A 23,225-nucleotide genomic window follows, 5' to 3' on the forward strand; every position below is an offset into this window, starting at 1 on the left:
TTTAGTAATAACTGTCATTATCAATGTGCACAAACACTGTAACAGCAGCAGCCTTGGTGATAGCAGATCTTGATTTGATGAATTCTCTGCTCCTGTGTGGGTTGAGAAATTCTGCCACATTTGGTTAAAATAAAGCCTTTAAAACCCACAAACACAAACTTAACGAAGCGGTGCAGTCAGCCTGAAAACAAGGCTTTCACAGGTTACTAATGGCATGCAATTTACTGAGTGCTTCCAAAGCATCCTGCAGTAGCATGCATGAATTTGTTTAGTATACAGATGGCTGTATATTAAATTGAACAGTGTACTATGTACCAAACCCTCTCATTTAGAGCTCTAATTACTGAGGTTTGCTAAACCAGATATGGAGAGACAGATAAATGAGTGGGACATAAAATCATAATGTTTCAGCAGATGAATGTAAATATATAAACCATTGTTAATGAAAACAGAGTGCAATGATGTGTATTAATAAGAGGATGGACACCAGAAATAAAGAGCATTGCGAAAATCTTGTCCGCAACTGAATGAAGACTGTTATAATGTTTATGTTCTCTACACCAAACAGCATATTCTGATGAGTTTGCTTTTATTTCATCAAGTACAGGAAATTACCAGCAGAACAACAAACTTCATGGCCTCAGTGAACCGTTGAAGTGACCTGAATTCATGCTGTGGATGTTATTTCTTTAATGTTATAGGTACCATTTTCTAATAAGGCACCCTTTATAAAGGGTTATATTGTGGCTAATGACTTATGATTTATAGTTCAGTTATAAGCCATTAATAATAATAAAAATATATATAGCTTGCTAGGTTGTAAATCCCATTGGCAGGTATATATCCTTCCTATCCTATTTAATGCAGTTACAAATGTTGGTAATCATTAATAAATGCTGACGGATTTCTCACTTTTTCTAAGCCATTATGTCTGCAGTTATCAATAAAAGATTTTAATAATCAAGACTGTAGTTTTGTAATAAGATAATAATAAAAGGATTTTGGCTCAGATTGTCTGCAACCCTTTTCAAGAAGACCAGAAATCAAACAGTCAAGTCATGTTTTATTTATATAATATCAGAAATCACAAATTTTCCTGAGGGGGCTTTTATAATTCAGATTCTCATACAGCATCTGATATGTAAAAACGTAAGTAAAAACAGCAAATGATTATTTAAAATCAAACCGAACTGTAAACACAATATAAACAGAGATAAGTCTTAAGTGTCCAAAAATAATTCTCAGCACGTGTCCCATTTAATGCTGAGGAGATGTTTTAAAAAGGTGTAAACAGTAACGGAACTGAAGTCTAATTTGAATAATGTTTTATACAAACACAGAGCAAAGAACTCATTCCCAAAAGTAACAAATTCTTTACATGAAAGTTTGTTTTATGTATTTTATTCATAGTTAACTTTATTTAAATTTATTCTAAGATTAAAGTTAATTTCCCTCCAGTTTAAAAATGTTTTTATTTTTGAAGTAAATAATATTTTAGTCCAAAAAATAGAAGGTGACAATATTTTAATACTTTTTGGTTATTTTCTTTCTTTTACCATTATTTTTTTTTAACAATAAAGCTACTGTATTTGAATTACAAAATAAAATTCTCCTGAATTTCTTCATTTTTGAATCCAAAGGTCCTAAGGAACAGAGACTGTTAATTAATTCTTAATGTTCTTATTAATGGCTGATAATTAATCTCTAAGATCTCTAAAGCATTAGTACATGATTTATTAAAGTTACTACACGGAACATTCATTTTCTGTTGATTTTAGCAGCCCCTGTGGACAACAGCAGTAGTGTTTTCCTGGAATGAAGACTGTATTTCCCATGAGCACCACTGCCTCGTATTGTAAAGATCTTGGCTAGCGCATGCATTTGTTTTGGAAGCGAGTGAAAGAAAGACGCTAATACTACTTTTCTTTTTTAAACACAGCTATTTGCAGGATGCATAGCAATGAGGTAATGTATCTGTTTGTGACTATGTAAGATTAAAAATTTAATATAACGATGATGAAGCAAATTAAACTTTGTTTTAGTAAGTATCGTCCATACACCTAGGTTACATGTAAGGTTGCATTCACACAAAATCCGGCAATGCTGCACCTTCCCACAGGGTTGTGTGTGGAGGTGTGGGCGTGTTTATTTGTGCTTTAGAATGTAACCACTGTGAAACAATCAGAAAATAATGTTTACGTTATCTAACAAAGAGAAATGTCTCCCCCCCGCCCCTTCCTAGTGACATCTTTGTACTCCCTCATGCTACAATGCTACATAATGTAGTAATATAAACATAGGCTCTTCCGGTCTGTATGCCGTAAATCGTTTTGTCTCATTTCATGGGAAATTCGAACTGGTGGCAAGCATTTAGAATAACTATATAGAAATAGCCAATCTTCTCGCTGATGATCTCATTTTCTCATGTAGGTCATATAGAGGCACCTTGTAGTAGCTTTCACCATGTTAGAAAGTACTACCATATGATATAACAAGTAAAACATATTACAGTATGAAAAACTCAAGTCTTTATCCCATTCACTGACAGCAGATGTGAATAGGATAAACAAGTGGCCTACAGTGAGCTGCTCTACAACATGCATATGTATTTGTTGTACAAAGCAGCTCAACAGACTGCACAATCTAAAATTACACCAAATGCTCTCTGCAGCCTGAGTTAATAAGGATCATTTCAGATAGCTCTTTTTATGCAAACCAAATCTCCCAATCATAAACAAAGCCATAATACATTATGTCCGCAATAAAAGATAACACTTGCAGTTTTAGTGCCTCTAATATTCTACGAGCAGAGAATTAATTTGGAATTCCAACAGAAGCATGCAAATGAAGATGAATATTATGTGCTCCAAGATGAACAATCACTATTTTTACTCCGAGGCATAAAGTATATTCTAAACACCTTGTTTCTTGAAGTGGGGAGAAAGTCGTACAGATTAAAAGGTAGCTGCTCTTTCACTGAGCGTGCTCTCATTTTTACATTACGGGGACCCAAGGCCACACTCTGTACTCGCTGCATGGACCGGCTGTCAGCAGGTACAGTGCTGTTCAGGCACTCTTCTGAAAGTGCCCTGAAACTGAACATCCTGTCATCTAGGTGTAGAAGATGTGAAGTGTGGACTCAAAGGCAAGATGAAATGGAAGTAGCATAATTGCTGCCGCAGTGTGAAAGAGCAGGAAATAAAAAGGCTTTAAGAGCTTCTCGTGGATGTTCAAAACAGGCTTTTGAAAGACAAGTCAAGTCACATCAGTCAAGACAGAGAAGCACACAAAAACTGATAATTGGTAATTGTCAGTCTTGTAAGTTACATTTTTAGGGCATGACATAGATTTGTTTTTTCTCTCTGATTCTGCAAATGTTTGCCCCTAGACTGAATCTAATTTTCAACCCTTTGATCAACATGTTTATTCATCATCATCATGTACTGTTTATTTCTAGTAAAAATGTTTCCTGTTTTTCTCCAGATGATAACAAGAACTTTTGCAGCAACAACAGTAGAGCAGAAATCCTGGATGTTTGTTGTGATTGTTTTCTCAGAAGCACCACAGCAGTTGAGCACCGTTGCACTCATTTACTCTAGTTCAGGTTCTAGTCCAGATATATTGTTTACATTATACATGATTTTTTTTTTTTTTAAATCAACCTGCAGGACTTTTTCAGCACACCAGGAGTTATCAAACTGTACTGTAAGGAAGTAACAATAATGCACATGGGATCAGACATTTAATCCACTTGTATCATCAATCAAAAGGTTGTTATGACTCATAGTACACTGTATGTAGCTTCCAATATAGTGTATAGTATTATGTAATGGTTGTGCATGTACAGGGTGTACCAAGCACAGAATGAAGTCCAAGATAGGTTAAATGGGTGTGTATCATCATACATGTTTGGATAATTGTTGGAGTGAGTATTAGACTCCGGCACATGCAAACAATTACATTGTTCTCATTCAGCATGATCCAAAATAATACCTTAAGAATATGACTTTTTTTTCTATAAAACTTCTGGTCTTTAGAAGCCAAAGATCTCAATTATTAAAGGAATAGTTTGACTTCATTCACTTTTTTCCCAGGTGTTAGATAAGAAGATTGATATCACTTGGACCGCAGTATCACTTCTCTCAATGAGAACTTCTCAACTTCTCATTAACTCTCAGCAAGAAAGCACATCTTGGACACAATGTAAATTATTCCCAAGCTGATTTTAATAGCTGGCTGTGTAAATTGGCAGTCATGATAAATGGATGATGATACATGTCACTCCCTCAGATTTCACAAAACGACCAACAGTATCTCTGTCGTTTATGAAGCTTAATATTCATGAGTTTTTGGTTGCTTTTCTACACATGCTTCAGTGTATTACAGGAATATTAATTTCTTCACAAACACCTATGATTATTGTGCATTCACACAACGTAGACGCATAGATAATTTAGTGTACCCACGGGCACTCACAATATAATAATAATAATAATAATAACTGTATTTGTATAGCACCTTTCATACGAGAAATGCAGTTCAAAGTGCTGCAGTTGTCCTGGTCACATATCTGTAAATGCAGCCAATCAGTGATTATAATCAAGAACAATTAGGCCATTAACATAAAAATGCTATTTCTTCTGCAGTTACTGTGATTAGGAGGTACATGAATGTCAAGACAGCCGTGACGTAAAAATGTAAATGTGTGGTACAGTACACCGGATGGATGAGAGGTTTATCTGCCTGCTGCGGTGGGAGGAAAACAAACAAAAAGCTGAAGAACGAATCTGAGCCTTGTGCCGACACGTCATGCAGACCTGATCAGTCTCTTCAACAGCCCACCAGGGAGCTAAAGATGTTTGTTTGTGTGTGTGTGTGTGTGTGTGTGTGTGTGTGTATACAGAATCTCACACCATCCATCCCTCACTTCTCTATTTAATTACAAATAATTATGTTTTATATTTGTCATGCGTGCCTTCTTGCGGAGCAGTTTGAACTCTGTTGTTGTGACTGCGGCTGTTATAAAATATGTTCTTTTTTTTTTTTCTTTTTTTTTAAACAAGGTGGTTTTTCCTTGCAAATGGATTAATGTACCTCACAGCACTAAAAGCATTCATTCAGTTCCCAAATAATGAGGAATAATGTGCCTCAGGAACCCACATCCATCTGGCCTACTAGACAACATAAATGGCTGTTAAAAGTTTCCGAGGACCCACGAGACTGCATAAATGCCTTTTAACATGTTTCTGTATGCAGGTATATGTTATCTGCATAAAATACAAGCACACTCAAGATGCACCGAGTCTGCCTTGTAATGCCTCAAACACAATCTAGTCTAGACATAAATTTCAAGTTTTAATTTTGCCTCCGTGGTAATTAATTGTGTTATTTAACAATGTTTTATGGCATTTCTGCTTCACTAGAAAGTTCAAAAGAGATGGGGAAGCTGTGATACAGAAAAGAGAATTATATCCAGAGATGAACCCAGGAGGCACAGTTTTGTAAATCACCAGATTCTGGGTTTCTCATTTTTGAACAAAATGATTTTTGACTTGCACATGAGAACACAACCTTGCAAAAAAAATACAGCTATGTTGTTGAATCACCGTCATTTCACAGTATTTTTATAAGAAAGACTTTCCACTTTTATCATCATGGAATTTGACAGTAAAATTCAATTTCAGTGTATTTCCTGCTAGCACAATCTTGTAAAAATAAAACCATTTTTGTAGAATCAGCATCATTTGACATTATTTTTTAAAAGAAAGACCTGTCAAAGGATTTACTCGCAATATTACATTTTTAAAGTATTTTATACTAACCCGACCGTGTAAAAAATATATTCATGTTATATGGATACTGGTATGAACCCTATTCATAACAGAACACCTTGAGTTCTTTTTGGTTTTTGTTGTTGTTTTTTTTCATTATGAAATTTGAATGTTAAGTTATTTTTTTAGTGTCTTTTTACTAAAAAAAAACATGTAAAATAAAATACAGTCATGCCGTAGAATAACAAGTGTTGACCTTATTTTCAAAAGAAAGATTGACTGATTGATTGTTTTGGGGGATTTTAGAATTTGATTGGTGGCACAAAAACAGCCATTAACTTAAATTTATAGACATTGAAATTTTATTGCACATTGTTTGTTTGTTACATTAATCACTGAGACATTTTAGTACCGTACAATCTGTCTACGGACTCTACAGTCTGGGAATATAGAGAGGTCTTAGAGAGCAGCATCTTATGTTGCCTCACATTTATTTTTCATCAGACTACCACACAGTTCAAGGACAAGCTAGATTTCCACATAAGCGATTGAAAATGGAATGATTAACATTGAGGAACATTAGCATGAAGATTTTTCTACTTTCAATTATTGTACCAGCATGTTTCACTGATTTTCACACTTTTGACCAGGAGAAAAATAACTATGAATTACAGAAAAAATAATCCTTTCTTCATTACATTGCTCTCTGTTCAACTCCCAAATGATGATTACCAAAAAGCAAACTGTAGCTGAGTCATCTTCTATTTAGCACTACATTTCCATGGAGGCAGTTTTCACATCAATCTGCCACTCAGTATCTCAGATAGCTCTGAAATATCCCTGAGCTGGACGAGTAAGAGACTTCTCTTTTTTTTCTGACAGTGACAGTGACACTCCTGGATGTTAAGAGTGCCTGTCTGACAGCAGAGATTGTCGTGCACTTTGAGAGAGGTGATGTAGCTACAGGCGGGAGGAAAATGTACCTGGGAGACTAAAAAGGGTCTAAGGTGTAAAACAGCGTGACAGACATTTCACTGTGCCCCGTTGTTCCGGCTGAGAAAACGTAGCAGAAACATTCTGTTCTCAAAAACGAATCCAAAGAGCCGTACAAATGGGTAAATAAGGCAAAAATGCAATCAGGGACAGAGGAAAAATGGAGAAAAGGAGAGACGCAGACAGACAAAGGATCACGACTCTTGTGTTGCATTGACACTAAAATAACAGCAACAAAGGAGATTTTTTGCTTTAAATTGCCACATTTGGAACTGTTTTTGTATCATGAAAGCGGTATGTGCTACAGTTGTAATCACAATGGCAAAAGACCACAGCTTCCTTTCAGGTTGAGTCCCTTTCAGGTTCCAAAATCATTTGTCTTGTGCTCACAAATAGGACAAACAGGTGCCACTAAATCAGACAGAGAAAAGGACCGAGAGAAGTGACTCAGTTTCACTCCGCATCCTGAACTCAATCTTCCCATCACAACAAGAGCTTTGTGAGATGCAGGATCAATAGATACAAAGGAATCCCAATGTTATTCATGCAACTCCACGACAGGCAACAGTTTCCTCTCTTTCCCCACAACCAAAAGCCATGTGTTTCTTCCAGCAACATGAATGATCATGTTACCAAGGCAGCTAATTCCACAGTATATCTGTGTATATATCTTCAACAGAAGTGAGGCCATCTTTGCAAAACTCTGGTAATTTGGCTGAGGAGAGATTCATTTGTTTTCCTAATGGCCAGTTGTTAGAGAGAAAAGAGCTAATGAATAAAATTAAGAATGTAGGTTACAGCTCCAACTTAACTTGAGCAACTCCATTAAACAACGGGAGCGCCACAGGGCTGTGTCCTCAGCACCCTTGTGTAATCCTTCTACACCCACGACTGTGTGGCAACACAGGCTTCAAACACCATTGTGAAACATAAGGATTTGGACAAAAGAATAAATCCTACTGAAATGGATAAATTCTGGATAAATATGCAGGCAGAGAACGTGCTAGGTAACATCGTTGTATCAAGTGTTTCTATGTATGGACCCAAATAATTTAATATGTATAAAAGAAAGATGAGAGACTGAACTGGGGCAGGAAATACCATCAGATATTTGGGAGAAAGCATGCTTAGAGGCACACCTAGTTACTTACATGGAGAGAATTTAAGAGGAAGACTATATCCAGATTTTTTTTTAGAACACCACATATAACAGCTAAGATAAACCCCTCGGCATCCAGCTATTGCTGAAGGAACTGAGCACAGGCACAGGTGCACAACTATACACACACATTTTGTGCCCAAAACTGAAAAATTACTGGAATGATGTATACCGATCTGTAAGGGAAATAATGCATATCGACATCCCACAAGACCCACGATGCATTGAGGCTTCAGAAATCCAAATTCATTAAGAGATGGAATCCAGCCATGAAGTTACTAATGCAATAAAATAAGCTCTTACCTCTACAACTTCACCTACGGCAGGGATTTATCCTGCGTTGTATTTTTTCTTTTTATTTCATTTATTCATTTATCAATTTTTGCGTATCCCCCATGCTGTCTGACAGACAGTAAAACTGAAAGGAGTATCTCGATAATGTAGTCTGTAACATGTACTCTGATAATATGGTCTGTAATGAATACTTTGATAATATAATCTGTAATGAGTAATAATAGCATAGTCTGTGACGAGTACTATGATAATGTGATCTGTAATGAATACTGTGATCATGCGGACCGTAATGAGGACTTTGATAATGCAGCAAGATGGTGCAGTATGCAGGTGTGCATATAAGATCATGATGTCACACTTTGCTATTTTTTATTTTTGTCGACTGTGCCCTCCCCCCAAACACACACACACACGCACACCACACACTTACAGACACACACAAAATGCAATCTAACATCTGTGAAACATTCTGAACAATGATTGTATATGCAATCTTTTTGTGTCTTGATTCTGTCTTTTTCTATATATACATGTATATATTTTTTCAAAAATACATATATTTATATTTTTTATTGCTTTTTATGTTTTGTTATTATATTTTGTGTCTTTATATATATATTTTTTCACATGATTGTACTTGTGTAAGCAGCGACAATAAACAGCTTGAATCTTGAATCTTAACAGAAGGCGCAACACGTTCTCATAATTAAACAACCAAAGCGACACCTGGAGCCAAACTTTGCAGCTCTGCAATTTCTCTCTCTCTCTTACACACACACACACAAACACACACACTGATGGTGTCTGTGCATGTAAATCGGTAGAGTTGTGTGAATTTCTGTACTAGTGTTGTTCAAGGGGTCTGAGCCGAAGCATCAAAGCTGAACGTATTGCTCTTGAATGGTCCAGAATATTAATGTGCGACTCAGAGCTAAACTCCAGTTCAGCTCTGCACGTGGACCTCACCAGATAAAAAGAATAAAATGCTGCCCATTCTGAGAGGAGATCTAACACATAGCCGAGCACACCTACGAGATGTTATCACACAAAATACAGCCTGTAGATACAACTCTTATATTCTGGGTGGCAAAAAATATTTTTCTATTAAGTAAATTAACAACCTGTTTATTTAAAAAAAACAGACTTTAGATCATCACAGAGAATATCAGTAGCAGCATTTGTCAGCTGATAAAGGAATTGCAGTACATAAATTCCAAAGTTTGTGGTAAAAATTACCAAACAGTATCGCAACTGAATAGTTTGTTCAACAAAGAGCATTGACAGGTTTGTTTTTCAACTTTAAAACATCTCGCTCAGTACATATCCTGGTCACATTTTAGCTGATCTTTATCAGAAATGTTTGCTTATATTATGTGTTTATGCTAAAGAACAAATGTCTGCCGATATCAATATTAGATTTTTTAAATTCTCAAATATCAATATCTGTACCAGCCTCAAAAATCCAGTATCAGTCGGGCTCTAGTGTACAAGTTGTTAATGGCTTGTATGTATCAACACAACAATAATACTAACAACACTTTTCAAATGAGTAAAAAGCAGTTATAGTGTTTATGTTAAAAAATATATATTTTGGGTTGACAGGTTGTGAGCGGTTTCACTGGTGTATCATCTACCAATGCAACCTTCTTTGTCCTTTTTGCAGGCTCTTTAAAGTCCGCCTCCACTCAAACATGTTATTGTTACTTCACTTCAATGTTTGACCTTCATTGTGAATGTGCAGAGAGATGTAAATGCAGTTTGACATTAGAAGGTTGTTTTCAAATTCCTCTGCTGAAAGGGAAAGTTTCTCTGTGCTCACCTTACATCTGAGTTTAAGATGTGTATACATACCGGCAGGATTTTATGACATCACAAGTTTGGAAGCCAATTGCGCAAGTTTTACAAATGGACACTTGAAGCCTCCAGTGCAACATACACTAAGAATGGACATTTTAATGAAGTAGGAGACATCTTATCCAGTGGGAAGACTTTTGAAATGAAAAATATTTGCATGTTTAAAAGATTCTGGGTTGTTCAATGAAGCAAAGAGAGCAGATGTCATTTTAAGAACTTGATAGGTAACTGAGCTTTTCTGTGAGGGAAAAAACAAACATGTCAAACACAAATTATTTTAATTTATCTTAATACATGTATATGTATAGTGTCACATGGAAAGGACACGTCTAAAAATTAGAAATATTACCTAAAATGCCAAACCAAGATTTCAAGTGTAAACAAATTTTGTGCATTTTGAAATATATCTCTATATATGTAGATATAAAGTGTTCCTGTAGCCTTCTGCACATTACCTGATGCAGGACCAGCACTGTAGCCTACGTATACCTACCACAGCTCTATACCTCTCCAAGTTACAGACACATGGCTGCGACACCAATTCTCAATTTATTCAGTCAATTAGATTCACATATTCTACTGTTCGACTCTGGTCTGATTCAAAGCCTGAAAGTGAGACGCTTGTATAATGAACACAGCCCACAGCGCTCCTGTCTAATCAAGTCTAGGTGAAGTTCTTCACTCCTCTCAACTCGACTACACTGGCTGTGACGGCAGGACCGAGGATGATTACATCGCCCTCACTGCCTACATTACATCTATCTCAGTGATGGATAGGTTTCAGCGTCGGTCAAGATCAGCTGCTGGGGGGCATATTTTGAATGAAAATGCCCCGACAGGAGTCTCTAGTGGCTAGAGTAGTATACAGGGAGGAATCAATAATCAATTACTTTCACCTGCTTGTGTGTGTGTGTGTGTGTGTGTATGTGTGGCGCAATGAACATGAGTAGTAAATAGTAAATGGATTGCACTTATATAGCGCCTTTCTACCTTAACGGACTGAGCGCTTTACAATTTTTGCCTCTCATTCACGCATTCACACACACACACACACACACACACACACACACACACACACACACACACACACACACACACACACACACACACACACCCGCTCTCTACCTCCTGAGCCACAGCCGCCCCCAAGTCCTCCTTTGTCAGATTGAAATTTAAATTACTTTAAATATAGTTAATGATTCATGAAGACTGGGCTTAAAAAAAACCCATCTGATGGCAAAGTCTGCTAAAAGTTCACAGGATGATTTTCAGTCAGAAATCCAGTATTCATTGATTTCATTTCATTGATTTGTAATTTGCCATATAAACTTTCCCTCCAGCAATAGCATTTTTTTCAACAAAAAAGACAAAATAACGATTACCAACAAGATATTGTCTGTTCAAGATGCTGAATTAATGAAGTTTTCATTTTCAGCTCGGAGGTTTTATATGTGATTTAAAATAAATGTTGACTATTTTACTGACCTTTGCTTTCTACCATGTTGATGAAATACTACTAGACTGATACAAGGGCTGAGAGGTGGCAGATTCAGACATATTTGCCATAGCTGTCTGCAACTGACATTTTGTCTTCTAAACTAAATTAACCGGCGGGGAGTACAGTTGTAAGTGAATTTTGCCCTTTAAAGCAGGTAATCTTTTTTTTTTCCCTTGTGCTGACTCAACCTCACTGACAGCATGACCTTTTAGATAATAATAAGAACAAGTAATCCCATAATCACTGTTTCTGGAACAAAAGGTACAAAATACCACTGGAAAACACCTAGGAAATTACATTAAAACATGTTTTATTCCAATTGGGATATGGAAAAAATTAAAAACTTTAAGATATTAAGTTACCACACTTGGAATAGAATGACATTATTTAAATATTTGTGTAATGTTACACACCTAAGATGCTCTCCTATATCTGTGTGAAAATGGGACAACTCATATACAGGCTACTGTTGCTTTTGACAACTCAGACACGCAGGGAAACGCCAACAACACCGTGCGTAAACAGCTGTTGCGCTTACCGATTCTGAGGACTTGTGGTGTGCTCAGACAGAGCTGCGCCGCGAAGAGAAGACAGATGAAAAGTCTTTTTCTTTTCTCCATGGTGCTCCAGGCGAACTCACCGCGAATACTGACACCATGACAGAGAGAAACAACCTCTATGCACGCGCTGAACTACCTGGCGGGGCCATTCCAGTGCGCGACCCAAGTTTTCATTCCCAATGCGATCCTTTCCACTCTGCATCACTCCGTGGCATCAAAGAAATGGAATATGATCACCGCCGGTCACATGAATCCAGACTTTAATGCACCACATGAATCCAGTCACATCTTTAAAACAAAACTGGCTGCGAAAAAGAAAGAAAGAAAGAAAGAAGAAAAAAAAAAACAGTCAGCCAGAATAAACGCGTCCACTCTGGTGCGCGCCTTCAAGGCTGTAGAAGCCAGAGGGAGTGAGCGCAAGCATCAGTGTCAAGCCAGCCGGGATGAAATTTAATTGACTTCCGGTAACACTTCTCAAAATAAAAAATGCATAGCAAAATCTGACACTTTAGGACATTAAATCCATCGTTATTCTACTGCCCAAAAACGTGACATACTTGTTTTAGGATAGCAGCTGTCCACCGTACATATTCAAACAAATACATTTCGACTACCACTCCATCAACAGCACAACAGTACACTAAATCAAGTTGAAAAAAAAAAAAAAATTCCAAAATAATGGGAAGCTGTTTTTTTTCTTTAAACTTGACAGAACAGCTTATCTACTGACAGTACCCGTGGACTAATTCTGGTTATCTCTGGCTAGTTTGTCTCCCTTTGATTCGGATTAAGGAGCAGATGGATTGGCAGCGGTTCTCCCCACCGGTCCTGATGAGAGGAAAATAATCTTCAGGTTACAGGGCAGATGCCAGATTATCTCTCACTGCAGGCAAGCAAGGTCTTTATCAGACCGGGTCGCTGGATGCTTTTCCTTAAGTCCCAGGACTTCTGAGAGAAAGTTCAATACAGGACACATTTCACATTATATGAATAGACTCATCACCACAAAAATGTTCTGACATGGAGACCTGACTTAACACTATTTCCATTATTATTTCCATGTTTTGTTTGTGACGATTTTTATGTTATTGGAGTATCAAATGATATGAATACACATCCAACACAAGCCATTCATTGACCCCTGGAATGAAAACTGTATTTTGGGCTCTGGGCTGTGGTTAAATTTTATGTGACATTTGAAAAAGTCAAAGATTCCCAGTGCTGGCCATCTCACAGTCTTCAAGCAAAATCAGCATTGCGTCAGAAGTGACATTTTGTTTATCACAATGTTTGTGAACTCTCTCAAAGCTGGAAGCCAAGTGATCTGACAAAACCTGCCAACTCAACCTGGACCTCTGACAAACAGCCTATAGACAAAGTTAATTAACTGAGAAAATGACCATCCAGCCTCTCCAGAAGGACTCCTTGGGCAGCACTCCTAACACTACACTTGCCTGATATGAATACTGAGCAGAACTATTGCCGTCTGTTAAATACCATACATATAAATGTCTGCTGGCGCTGCAATAATATTACCTCATGTTTAATTAAAGAATACATTTTACAACATACAAGGAGGTAGGTTACTTTATAGACACTGAAATAGGTCCATTCAGGTTTGAAAAAAATGAATTTCAAAGACATTTTATCTCACTTTTTATATATTTGTGCCTTATTTTGTTTGATTTTTTTTCTTTGAATACCTTACATGTGATGCCTTTTAATTTATACAAGGCCACAGTTTTCTCATTTAAGCCTCCCTTCCATTTTTAAGTTCTAACAGCCTTTACCTTCAGAATATTTGCTCAGTAATCCATTAAAATAGTGTTTGATGCTTCATTTTCTCTTTTGTAACACCTTAAATTCAAGACAATACACTGAATCTACAAAATTCTCTGGCATCAATTAGCACTTATTATGGATCAACTGAATGTGATCTTCCAAGTAACCTATGTGAGGAGGTTGTGATGATTATGAAAGAAATGTACTAACAAAGGTTACCAACCTTTGTATCAGAGGGGGAAAAAATAACCTTTTGACATCAGAATGACAACAGAAAATGAAAAATAATTAGCACTTACACACAAAACTAAATGTAGAAATTTTATTTTAACATAAAAATGATAATACTCCACAGTTTTATGTACGAACACAGTTTTAAAAGTACAAAGGGAAGAGTCAAAGGGGTTCTCACAGGATTTCTGTCCAAGGACAAGTGATTGTACCTCACAGTCTGAACGTCCTTACCGAGCATCACCCAGCAAGCTAAAATCTCAGAAACCAGCATCATAATAAAAAGACAATAATAAGAACATCCAAAGTGTATTTCCCTCGACCCTCTTCACTCTCTAAATCGGTGTAGCACACAGATTTCCCTCCTCACAGCTGGGTATTAAGTGCATGTACAATACATCCATTAAAAGGTGTGCATGACTGTGTTGATCTCAGTGATCAGGTGTTGTTGTGATGACGTATAGTGAAACAGCACAGCCTGGTGGATAAGAGTAGAAATGCAGGAGGGGTGAAGCGGAAATAAAAAGATACCAAATGTCATGGATGTGAAGTCTGACTCAGCCGGCTTCTTTGTGGGTTGCGACGCTGCTTGACATGACAAAGGTCAAAAGGAGCGGGAGAGAGCAGAAGAGGACTGAGTCAATCCAAGGATGAAAGGTCAACTGCATGACTGCTCGTCTCCTAGGAGATACAGCAGTCACTAACATGGCTCTGTCGAACGCCCCCTTTCAAAACAACAAAGAAAATTCAAGTAAAACAGGATTGTTGCGGGAATTATTATGTTATTTATCAAGGACACGGAGCATGAAGAGTGACCTTTGGGGCGAGAAAGGGTCTGGTATATTAATGATCTTGATGAAATCCATCGGTTACCAAAATAACAATGCCATTTTATTTAAGCAACTGAATAAAAGACTGGACATTCATGTGAAGGGCACCAACGCTGGCTCTCTTAAGCCCGTTTCTGGTACCAAACACACAAAGGGTGGCTTGTAACACTGGGCAGCTGGATGTGGTGTAAACATTAAAAATTACAGTAAAAAGGCAATAATTAAATAAAGAGTAGGTAGACTATCTCTTGTCCAAACTATCTTTTAAAAAGATATTATTATAGGAGACAAAAGTGAGCTTCAAAACTTTTTTTATACAAGAGGTTAACGGCACTCTATTTGTACTCCTGACTATACACCGATGTGCAGCTGATATTAAGTTAAAACAATTAAAGCACAGTAAAGCTAGTTGGATCTCACCATCTTTTACACAGCAGTCATTAAGCCAAAAGCCCCTGAAGAGAAATTCACTAACACACAGCCCTTGAGTGTTAAAATACAAACACAGTTTCCGAGTCAGAAAAATATAACACCCCCATTCCTGTGTTGAAAAATAGACATTTTTGGCCAGAAGGTCACAGTTCAGTGATGGCGTCTCTTCAGTATAATGTGTGCATGGTACAGTAGCTGCCTAGAGTCTCTGTGTCTGTGCTTCCGTGTACTATATGCACCTACAGTATACATACACACACTTGCTTGTTTACTTGCGTGTACATGCAGTGCTGTCTTGTTCATACCAAGTGTGGAATGCCTGGGTGTATGTCCAAAACAGTTTTTTTTTTTCTTTCCCAGGTTCGCTAGAAGCGGCTCGGGACGAGGATCTCTAGGTCACAACAGAAACCCCAGGTAAAGCTCAGCGCGTTCTCTGGTGGTTTTAGGATTGTCAGAACAGGGGAGATGCAGGTGAGGTGGAAAGGAGAGGGTTGTGTAGAGATTCAGGGAGGTTTAATACCTTCTATACACACGTTCTCCTCCAAATTCTACATATTTAAAGCTTCTATTAGATCTCTCCCCTATTTTCTTGCACTCCTGCTTTATGTAAAAAGTGAAAGAAACCATCCATTGTCTCCTTTCTTCATCCCGTCTTCTAATCCCCATCAGAAGACGTCACTGTTGCACCCGTTAGTAAAGTCGTCCCGTCGCACCCAGATGACATCATGGTCCTTGTTTGCGGCTCCCTCCACGGCACACTGCTTCAAAGGGGCAAGCTTTAGAGTGGGGGTTGCACAACGGGATAGAGGGACGCCACAGGAGGTGTAGGAGTCCACCGAGCCTGAATCAACTTCGTCCTCCCTCATCACGCCCTGGATGACCTCACTTCCAGTCTCTACTCGCCCATTCAGGTTATGGCTCCTCGCCTCTCTGGCCTGCAGGTTGAGTCCGTCCATCTTCCCCTCCAGGTCGACGGGTTCTGACGATGCAGCTCGGACAGACTTGCAGTACTCGTCGTCGTCGCTCAAAATGTCCGTCTCCTTCACCTGCCCCACGTCAATTCCCTCTCCCTGATCTTCATAGCGGCCCAGGTCAAACTGCTCTTCCACCCAACGGTCCGTGTCCTCTCCTTGAGGCTTGTGGGATTGAAGAAGGCCGTGATTGGACAGCGACGAGTAGGAGGAAGGGTAGGAAGAGTGGCGGGAGGGGTCGGAATCGTTGCTATTGTTGTTGTTGCCGTGGAAAACTAGGTCGGTGTCGATGGTGAAGCGGTTCCTCACCAGCTTCCTGCGGGCCAGCGATCGAGATGGAGCTGAAGCTAAACAGACACAAAAAGATAAATCTTGGTAATGTCATGTTCAAATATTGTTATAAACATAGCAAGTTTGACATATTGGCACGGCATATAGGTCCTTAGCAAATTAAGGTTACTGTGAACTAGAAGATATATTTAAACTTTGTCACCTGCTCTGTTCATGGTGGGCCGTGACCCTTTGAGGGCACACAGGCGCTTCCCCCCAAATGGGACGTACTGCTGGTTGGGTGGCAGAGACTCAGTCTTAAGTAGCTGGCGGCGCTGCTTTTCCCTAAGGATGGAGTGGACCGCTTTCAGGAAGTCCTTTTTACTATCTGGAGAACTGCAAATTGGACAAAAACACAAGAACTTAAAAATAATATACATAGTTTGTTTGATTGCTGTTTTTGTAAGATGTCATATACCTTCATTTCATATGTTTTGAATACATGTGTACAGTTTCATACCTGCAGCACAACTGGAAGGTTCTCTCTGGTCTTCCCTCAGATTCAGACTTTGTGTGAACTATCTCACACACTGCTGTACCCTCAGAGTCTGTGAGGAGGGAGAAGAGAGATGTGATCAACATGTATAAAAGCCTTCAGTTAATTTCAGTCATCAATTTCTTCCCCTTTAACAGCCCGCCATTAGGCAGACAAACGATCACACTTTAACTCAATTGCCAAACGGTGATTTAAAGTTCATCTAGGGCAGAGCTGGGATGTGATGAAGATTGCATGCAGACCTATTAATAGGGTTTTATCTGTTTTGTTTACAATGGTTATCATTTATTTTCTGTGGGAGAGAACAGCAACAACACTGACTCCAGAGCTTTTGAAACAACTGTTTGATTTTATGGGGGCATCAGAAACAACCTCAGTGTTTTGGGTGACAAATTCTCTCACATGCAATTGCCAAGACCTCAGTATAAAAATCCACAATACATTTATTCCTAAGAATAATCTGATCAAATGGTGAGCAAATATTGGGGAAAGGGGTAAATATCTAGTTCAGGGCCAACTAAAATACTAATGGTGAGTCCAATATCTCCCTTGTGAGGATATACAGTATTAACTCAGGTTAATAACACAAACCTTTGGTGCAAGCTCTTTGTTTAAACTCATTCTCGCAGAATGAGCTGTAATACATTCATGTATGCATTAAGCACAATCTGTAGCACATGCAAAAGTCCAAAATCCCTTCATAAGTTTATCCACTGAACAGACTTTCATTATGGAGACATCTGGCTGACTGACATATCAGTTTTTAAGCTCTGTACTCCCCTGGCGAGACAAATTAAAGTCTCCATACAGAGCCTCAAAGAGCTTTGTCTTTTCCTGTCCAATACATTTTTTAGGCTAATGACCAGATATTCAAATGTTTTCTGACCAAATTTGATTGCACAGTTCATCTGTTCCAATTATGTTCCAGACTTTTCCTTAATAAAACTTTAAATAGCTGGTGGAGAATGAGCCAATTGAAAAATGAATCAGTGAGAAGCTGAGCACATTTAACATACTTCTTTTTAAAATGTGTTATGTGGTTGTTTACTTACTGGTCAAAAAAGTGAGCCAACCACATTTATCCAAGACTTAAACTGACTGACCCCAGCGGCAATACTAGTGGCTTTTCTGAGAGAACAAAGCAGTTCTCAAGGTGCAAGATTGAAAATTACTTTAGCATGTTACTGTTTTTAAATAGACCTACTTGCAAGGGCACGGACTTGTAGAGAGTCAGTTGCGATCATGTGACGGAAACGGAAAGGATCTTTGTCATCACTCACGGACGCACGGTGAGATCCACCCTGAAAAAAAGGTTGCATATCAAATACATAAAGCGCTGCAATACATCAGCATGACAGCAGAGAGCACAAGAGTGCAGAGACAGAGGGGTGGTTTAACACACAAAAACATCTACTGTATTGTACTATACTTGGGGAACAGCAAAGTGTGCACATAAAGTCTCTTCAGACTATTCAATTGCCAATAACTACCTTCACTCAGTAATCTAGTCTATTGTCCCATGATGGAAGACATTAACCTTAATTTCTTTGTGGTCTCAATGTGCCATCCAAAACTAAAAGGCCATTGAAAAAGCACTTCAGAGAAAGCCCAAAGCCCCAACCCGCACAGTACATCCTCCACCAGAGTGTCTCAGACTGGAATTAATCAACAGAAAATGGGAAAAACAGTACTTACGATTTTTTTCCTGTGCTTGGAGCAGTCTTTGTACACAAACACAACTGCTGTTTTGAACACTAAATGAGGGCATGGGGGAGAAGAAGAGGGGAATGAAAGAAACCATTAGCATGGTCTGCATTCATTCAACACATACAATATATCAAAAGACAAAAAGACATTTCACTACCCGATTTGCTACAGTGACAGGTTGATGCATTGCGTCAATGGATGCTTTTAGTTGCAGCTTTTGAGGAAAAAATACTTAAAATGTATTGACATACCATGTGAGCAGCACACAAAATATGAAAATAGACCAAAGTCACGGCATTGCACGCACAAAGCAACCACATCCACTCACTATCGCCTTGCCAGGAAAAGCCCTGATACATGTACTGTCTATATAATATTAATCCCCAATAGTGTCTGAGCTGAGTGAAATTTTAAGACAGAGGGCACTTCTGGGTGTGTGAGAATATCTCGTGATCGCATTAATATAAAGATGACATGATGCACTTCACGTGAAGAGCAAAAAGTAGTGCAAAGATCCTTCGTGTAATATGCCCGACTGGGTTTTCCTTTTACCAAGTCTATTTCTTTACCACCTGAAATAGCACCTAGCAGCACACCATGCATGACAGTATCAAGTGTCAGATGCCTGCAAGTGTTAAGATAAAAGTGCAATGTTTTTGATATACAGTGCAGTGTTTCTCTGGAACATTCAAATATAAAGTAGAATTCTTTTGTTTCTGACAAAAATGTAACATAACAGAATATCTGCAGTGAAGCTTATGTGTTTATTCATCAACAACAAATCATCCCACACTGTGGCATCTTGCAGATAATTTTCAAACCTGTATGTTTTGACCAATTCTGTGCATAATGATGCTAAAAAGCATTTCATTATCTGTTTTGTAAATATTAATATTTACTTTTTAAACCCACCATAGCTTGAAATGTACACCAAGTAGGCTGCTACACCGTCCAATTCAACAGAATACAACATCACTTACAGTAGGTATATCATTATGATATACAATAGTATTCACTGAAAACTTTTTACTTTTGTTAACACTGTTGTGAATATAAATTCACGTCTCAAATGTCCATGAAATATATCTCTAATGTAGCTGTAATTATGTGAAAGGTCTGTCCTCCTGTGTTGACGACTGAGATTTATAGAAATGAAAAACAAATGTTTTCACTTGTATAAATTTCCATAACAAGAATCAATTCCACAATGTAATCCATTAATTCTTACCAAAAGCAGCCAAATCTGGGTCCTTTTTGCTCTTGACCAAAGAGGCTGGAGGGTTGATCCACATCACAGTGGAATGTAGCAAAAGATCCCCCATCGAGAGGTCAGCCACCTGAGATGAAGAATTAATAAAACCAATTGTAAACTATAAATTTACTGTCAGTCATTGGATAATATATTGGTTCCACAATACCTTGAATAAAGTGGACAAGATTGTGCTTACCTCTTTTTTATCTGCAGTCTGTTCGTTGATGAGCTGGTCGAAAACAGCCCCATACTCCTCATGAAGCTTTTGCATCTCGTTGATGTGACTTGCAACCTTGTTCATAGCCTTCATTGCAACTGAATGAGACAGACATTCATCATCATTACCATAATTACCACTAAATGACTGCTGATGATGATTTAGCATTTGACAGCATTTTAGTGTTACAGACAAAAGTACATTTAAGAAGAGCCAATTAAAATTTATTTAAAAAAAAAAAGACACTTGCTTACCATCCAGGTGGTAGTGTTCCTCACTGTCAGGGTCTGTGAGAGAGTAGAGCTCCTTCAGCAGCAGTGGGTACTTCAGGACCCTCTGAATGGGTTTGATCAGGTAAGACTCCAGCGTGGATGAATGTTGCTGTCTGGGGTTCCTCTCAGCCAGGAAAGCCTTGAAATCGGGGTCAGTCTTGGCTGAGGGAGCGGAAAAATGATTTTTTCATTCATTGTGTGTCTTTGTCCACTCATTCTTTCCCTATACTGCAATGGCAAAGTTGAGCTCAACTGTACTTTCAAATGCTTCTCGATTGTATGATCATGCACGCTGTCAAGTTCATGCCTCATTGTGTGCTGATACCAGTTGTAGCTTGCCCTTTGTACTGCAGGACATGTGACTAGTACAACGTGCCTCGTCTACTATACCAGCCCTTCAGCTATCACATGCCACTGATGGTAGGGAGTAATAAACGATGACTATCAGGGGAGTTAACTGTTGGTCATGTTTGTTTAGCACCACTCAAGAAAATGTGCATGCTTTTACCTTTAGTCAGAACTTTTGGAACCTTGGTGTGGCTGGCGCAGAAGGCGCTGTAGATCTTGAAGCGATCAGCATAATACAGGAATGAACCACCCAAGGAGAACAGCACTTTCTGTTGAAACATAATAAGGACAATGTCACACATTCATAATGTAAGTAACATTTGTTTTAGTATGGCTGTGCAACTGTAAATGGGAATTATACAGAACTGTACGTACAAGAAGAACACTTTTCTGACTAAGAGTTAGGCACATGAATGTCTCAACTGTGTTTGATCTCTTAAAAAAAAAAAAAATCAATGTTAATAAAGAGCTTTCTTTACATTTGCTAGCTATGGTGCTCCTCAGCAGTTAGCGAAATGTAAATATGGTGAAAATCAATCTTCAATGCTTCTGAAACCATGTTATAAATTATCCAAATAACAGCTAGCACTTACTGAAAGTAATTCTAAAGTGCGCTCAACAGAGAAACAAAATTATTAGAAAATTACAAACTGAAAGACGCATCAAGTTCAAGAGATCGACCTTCCCTCACCTTAAATTGCTCCACCCTTTCCAAGCGGTCCAGATCTGGCACCAGTCTGATTCCATCCTCCAGCGTCCGGAGAAACTCCACCTGGAACTCCACCATCTCCCCGAGGTTACCGAACAAAACGTCCAGCTGCAACACACGCAGAGCATCATTCTGACACTGCTACCACTTTATGAGCACAGCAATTCATATATGTTTTTTATTCTTGGGATGTGTAGATCAGGCAGAAGTACCTCATCCTGTGTGAGGAAGCTCTCTTTTTGCAAGGGTGTCAAATAGCACTCTATTAGGCACCTCAGGTCCTGCAACAACAAGGAAAATAAACAAGATCAAGCCTGTGATCAGTGTTTATAGAGGAATGAGGCAGGGCAAACGTAGGCGTCTGTTGATAGGGAGGCTTTTTAATGTGGTGTCATTACTGAGTATTTTAAATAATCAACAGAAATTAGCTCTAACAGGCATGAACCAAACGTACCATGACACGAAAAATCATGTCAACACTGCATACCGATTTCACTGATTAGACACTTCCTACAACATTAACAAGTGTAGTTTTTCCAGAACAGTCATAAGTATGACAGTTACCATCTAACAGATACAGGAACTGATAGTTGACCCGTTAAGTAATGATTTGTTCCGTTATGATTGTTCTGAACAAAATAAAACACACATGCACTCTCCAGAGAGCTTGTACTGACTTTGACGTAAGTCTTCTCTGTCTCCACCAGCTCATTGATGACCTTGCGGAGTTTGTCTGCGTGGGAGAGCTGTCTCTGGGTGGCAGCGCCTGCTGTGGGCGGCAAAGCTGACACAGGGCTCGGGGAGAGGGATGACGAAGACGAGGATGAGGAGGATGACATAGGGCATTCCAGGGGATTCATGTCATGGAGACTGCGGCAGAAAGCAGTGACCTGCTCCGTGCTCTGTACAGAAGGAAACAAAGAAACAATTTTTAAGGATTTTTTAAAAGGTTTTTTTAAAAAAGGTGAGAAAATGCTGCTTTTAATGTATCTTTGCTCTGTTAAGTGGTGTCTATCTTACTGAACCTGAGCCAATAGGACAGGGAGATACAACAAAAGCTCTATTACAAAAAAAAGGCTTGAAAGGGAAAAAAAGGTTCAGTGTTCATGAGGTTCATTCACACACAGAGCAAATTGGAAAATATGAAACCCCAACAAAACATACATTCTTGCAAAGCCTGCCACAACAGCACCCACCTACAGCCCTGGTATCAAAAATACCAAGCATGAGCAGACCTGCCAAACCAAACTGGTAGCAGGTCTAATGTTAAATGTGGATATGGTTTTCAGAATAGGGCTCTTACTCTCCACTACGCTTACACTAAAACAATACATTCCTTAGTTAGTGGTTGTGAGACCAAGAAGAGGCTTTGCAAAAAGAGGCTCAACATCATCTTGAAAAAAAGCTCAAATGCATCGTCATAGGTATTGATGTGAAACAGCAGTTTGAGAATTACACACTGGAACCCACACAAAAACATAAATAGTTAGGATCAAGAAGTTCTGTCCACATCTAACCG

The 23,225-nt window shown here is 38.5% G+C and overlaps 2 protein-coding genes across 12 annotated transcripts in view; both read right to left on the reverse strand.

Annotated features, from left to right (window-relative positions):
* grik1a (glutamate receptor, ionotropic, kainate 1a) overlaps positions 1-13,122 on the reverse strand; it is a 37,596-nt gene extending 24,474 nt beyond the window's left edge. For 2 of the 3 annotated variants that reach the window (XM_067608182.1, XM_067608183.1), the window contains exon 1: positions 12,108-13,118. In XM_067608182.1, the coding sequence (XP_067464283.1) occupies positions 12,108-12,189 (82 nt within the window). In that variant the 5' untranslated portion in view covers positions 12,190-13,118. Of the gene's footprint in view, positions 1-12,107 lie in introns of all 3 variants that reach the window. The other variant, XM_067608181.1, reaches the window with a different exon arrangement.
* Positions 13,123-14,219: 1,097 nt separating this feature from the next.
* Positions 14,220-23,225, reverse strand: part of LOC137195655 (rho guanine nucleotide exchange factor TIAM1-like) — a 76,933-nt gene continuing 67,927 nt past the window's right edge. For all 9 annotated transcript variants that reach the window (XM_067608185.1, XM_067608186.1, XM_067608184.1 and 6 more), the window contains 12 exons: positions 22,384-22,608; positions 21,919-21,987; positions 21,689-21,814; positions 21,158-21,266; positions 20,632-20,811; positions 20,357-20,475; positions 20,137-20,245; positions 18,897-18,955; positions 18,406-18,502; positions 17,166-17,253; positions 16,869-17,041; positions 14,220-16,722 (listed from right to left, as the gene is read on the reverse strand). In XM_067608185.1, coding sequence (XP_067464286.1) covers positions 16,070-16,722; positions 16,869-17,041; positions 17,166-17,253; positions 18,406-18,502; positions 18,897-18,955; positions 20,137-20,245; positions 20,357-20,475; positions 20,632-20,811; positions 21,158-21,266; positions 21,689-21,814; positions 21,919-21,987; positions 22,384-22,608 — 2,007 coding nt within the window. In that variant the 3' untranslated portion in view covers positions 14,220-16,069. The remainder of the gene's footprint in view (positions 16,723-16,868; positions 17,042-17,165; positions 17,254-18,405; positions 18,503-18,896; positions 18,956-20,136; positions 20,246-20,356; positions 20,476-20,631; positions 20,812-21,157; positions 21,267-21,688; positions 21,815-21,918; positions 21,988-22,383; positions 22,609-23,225) is intronic.

The sequence above is a fragment of the Thunnus thynnus genome, chromosome 13 (genome assembly GCF_963924715.1).
Source record: "Thunnus thynnus chromosome 13, fThuThy2.1, whole genome shotgun sequence".
NCBI lineage: Eukaryota > Metazoa > Chordata > Actinopteri > Scombriformes > Scombridae > Thunnus > Thunnus thynnus.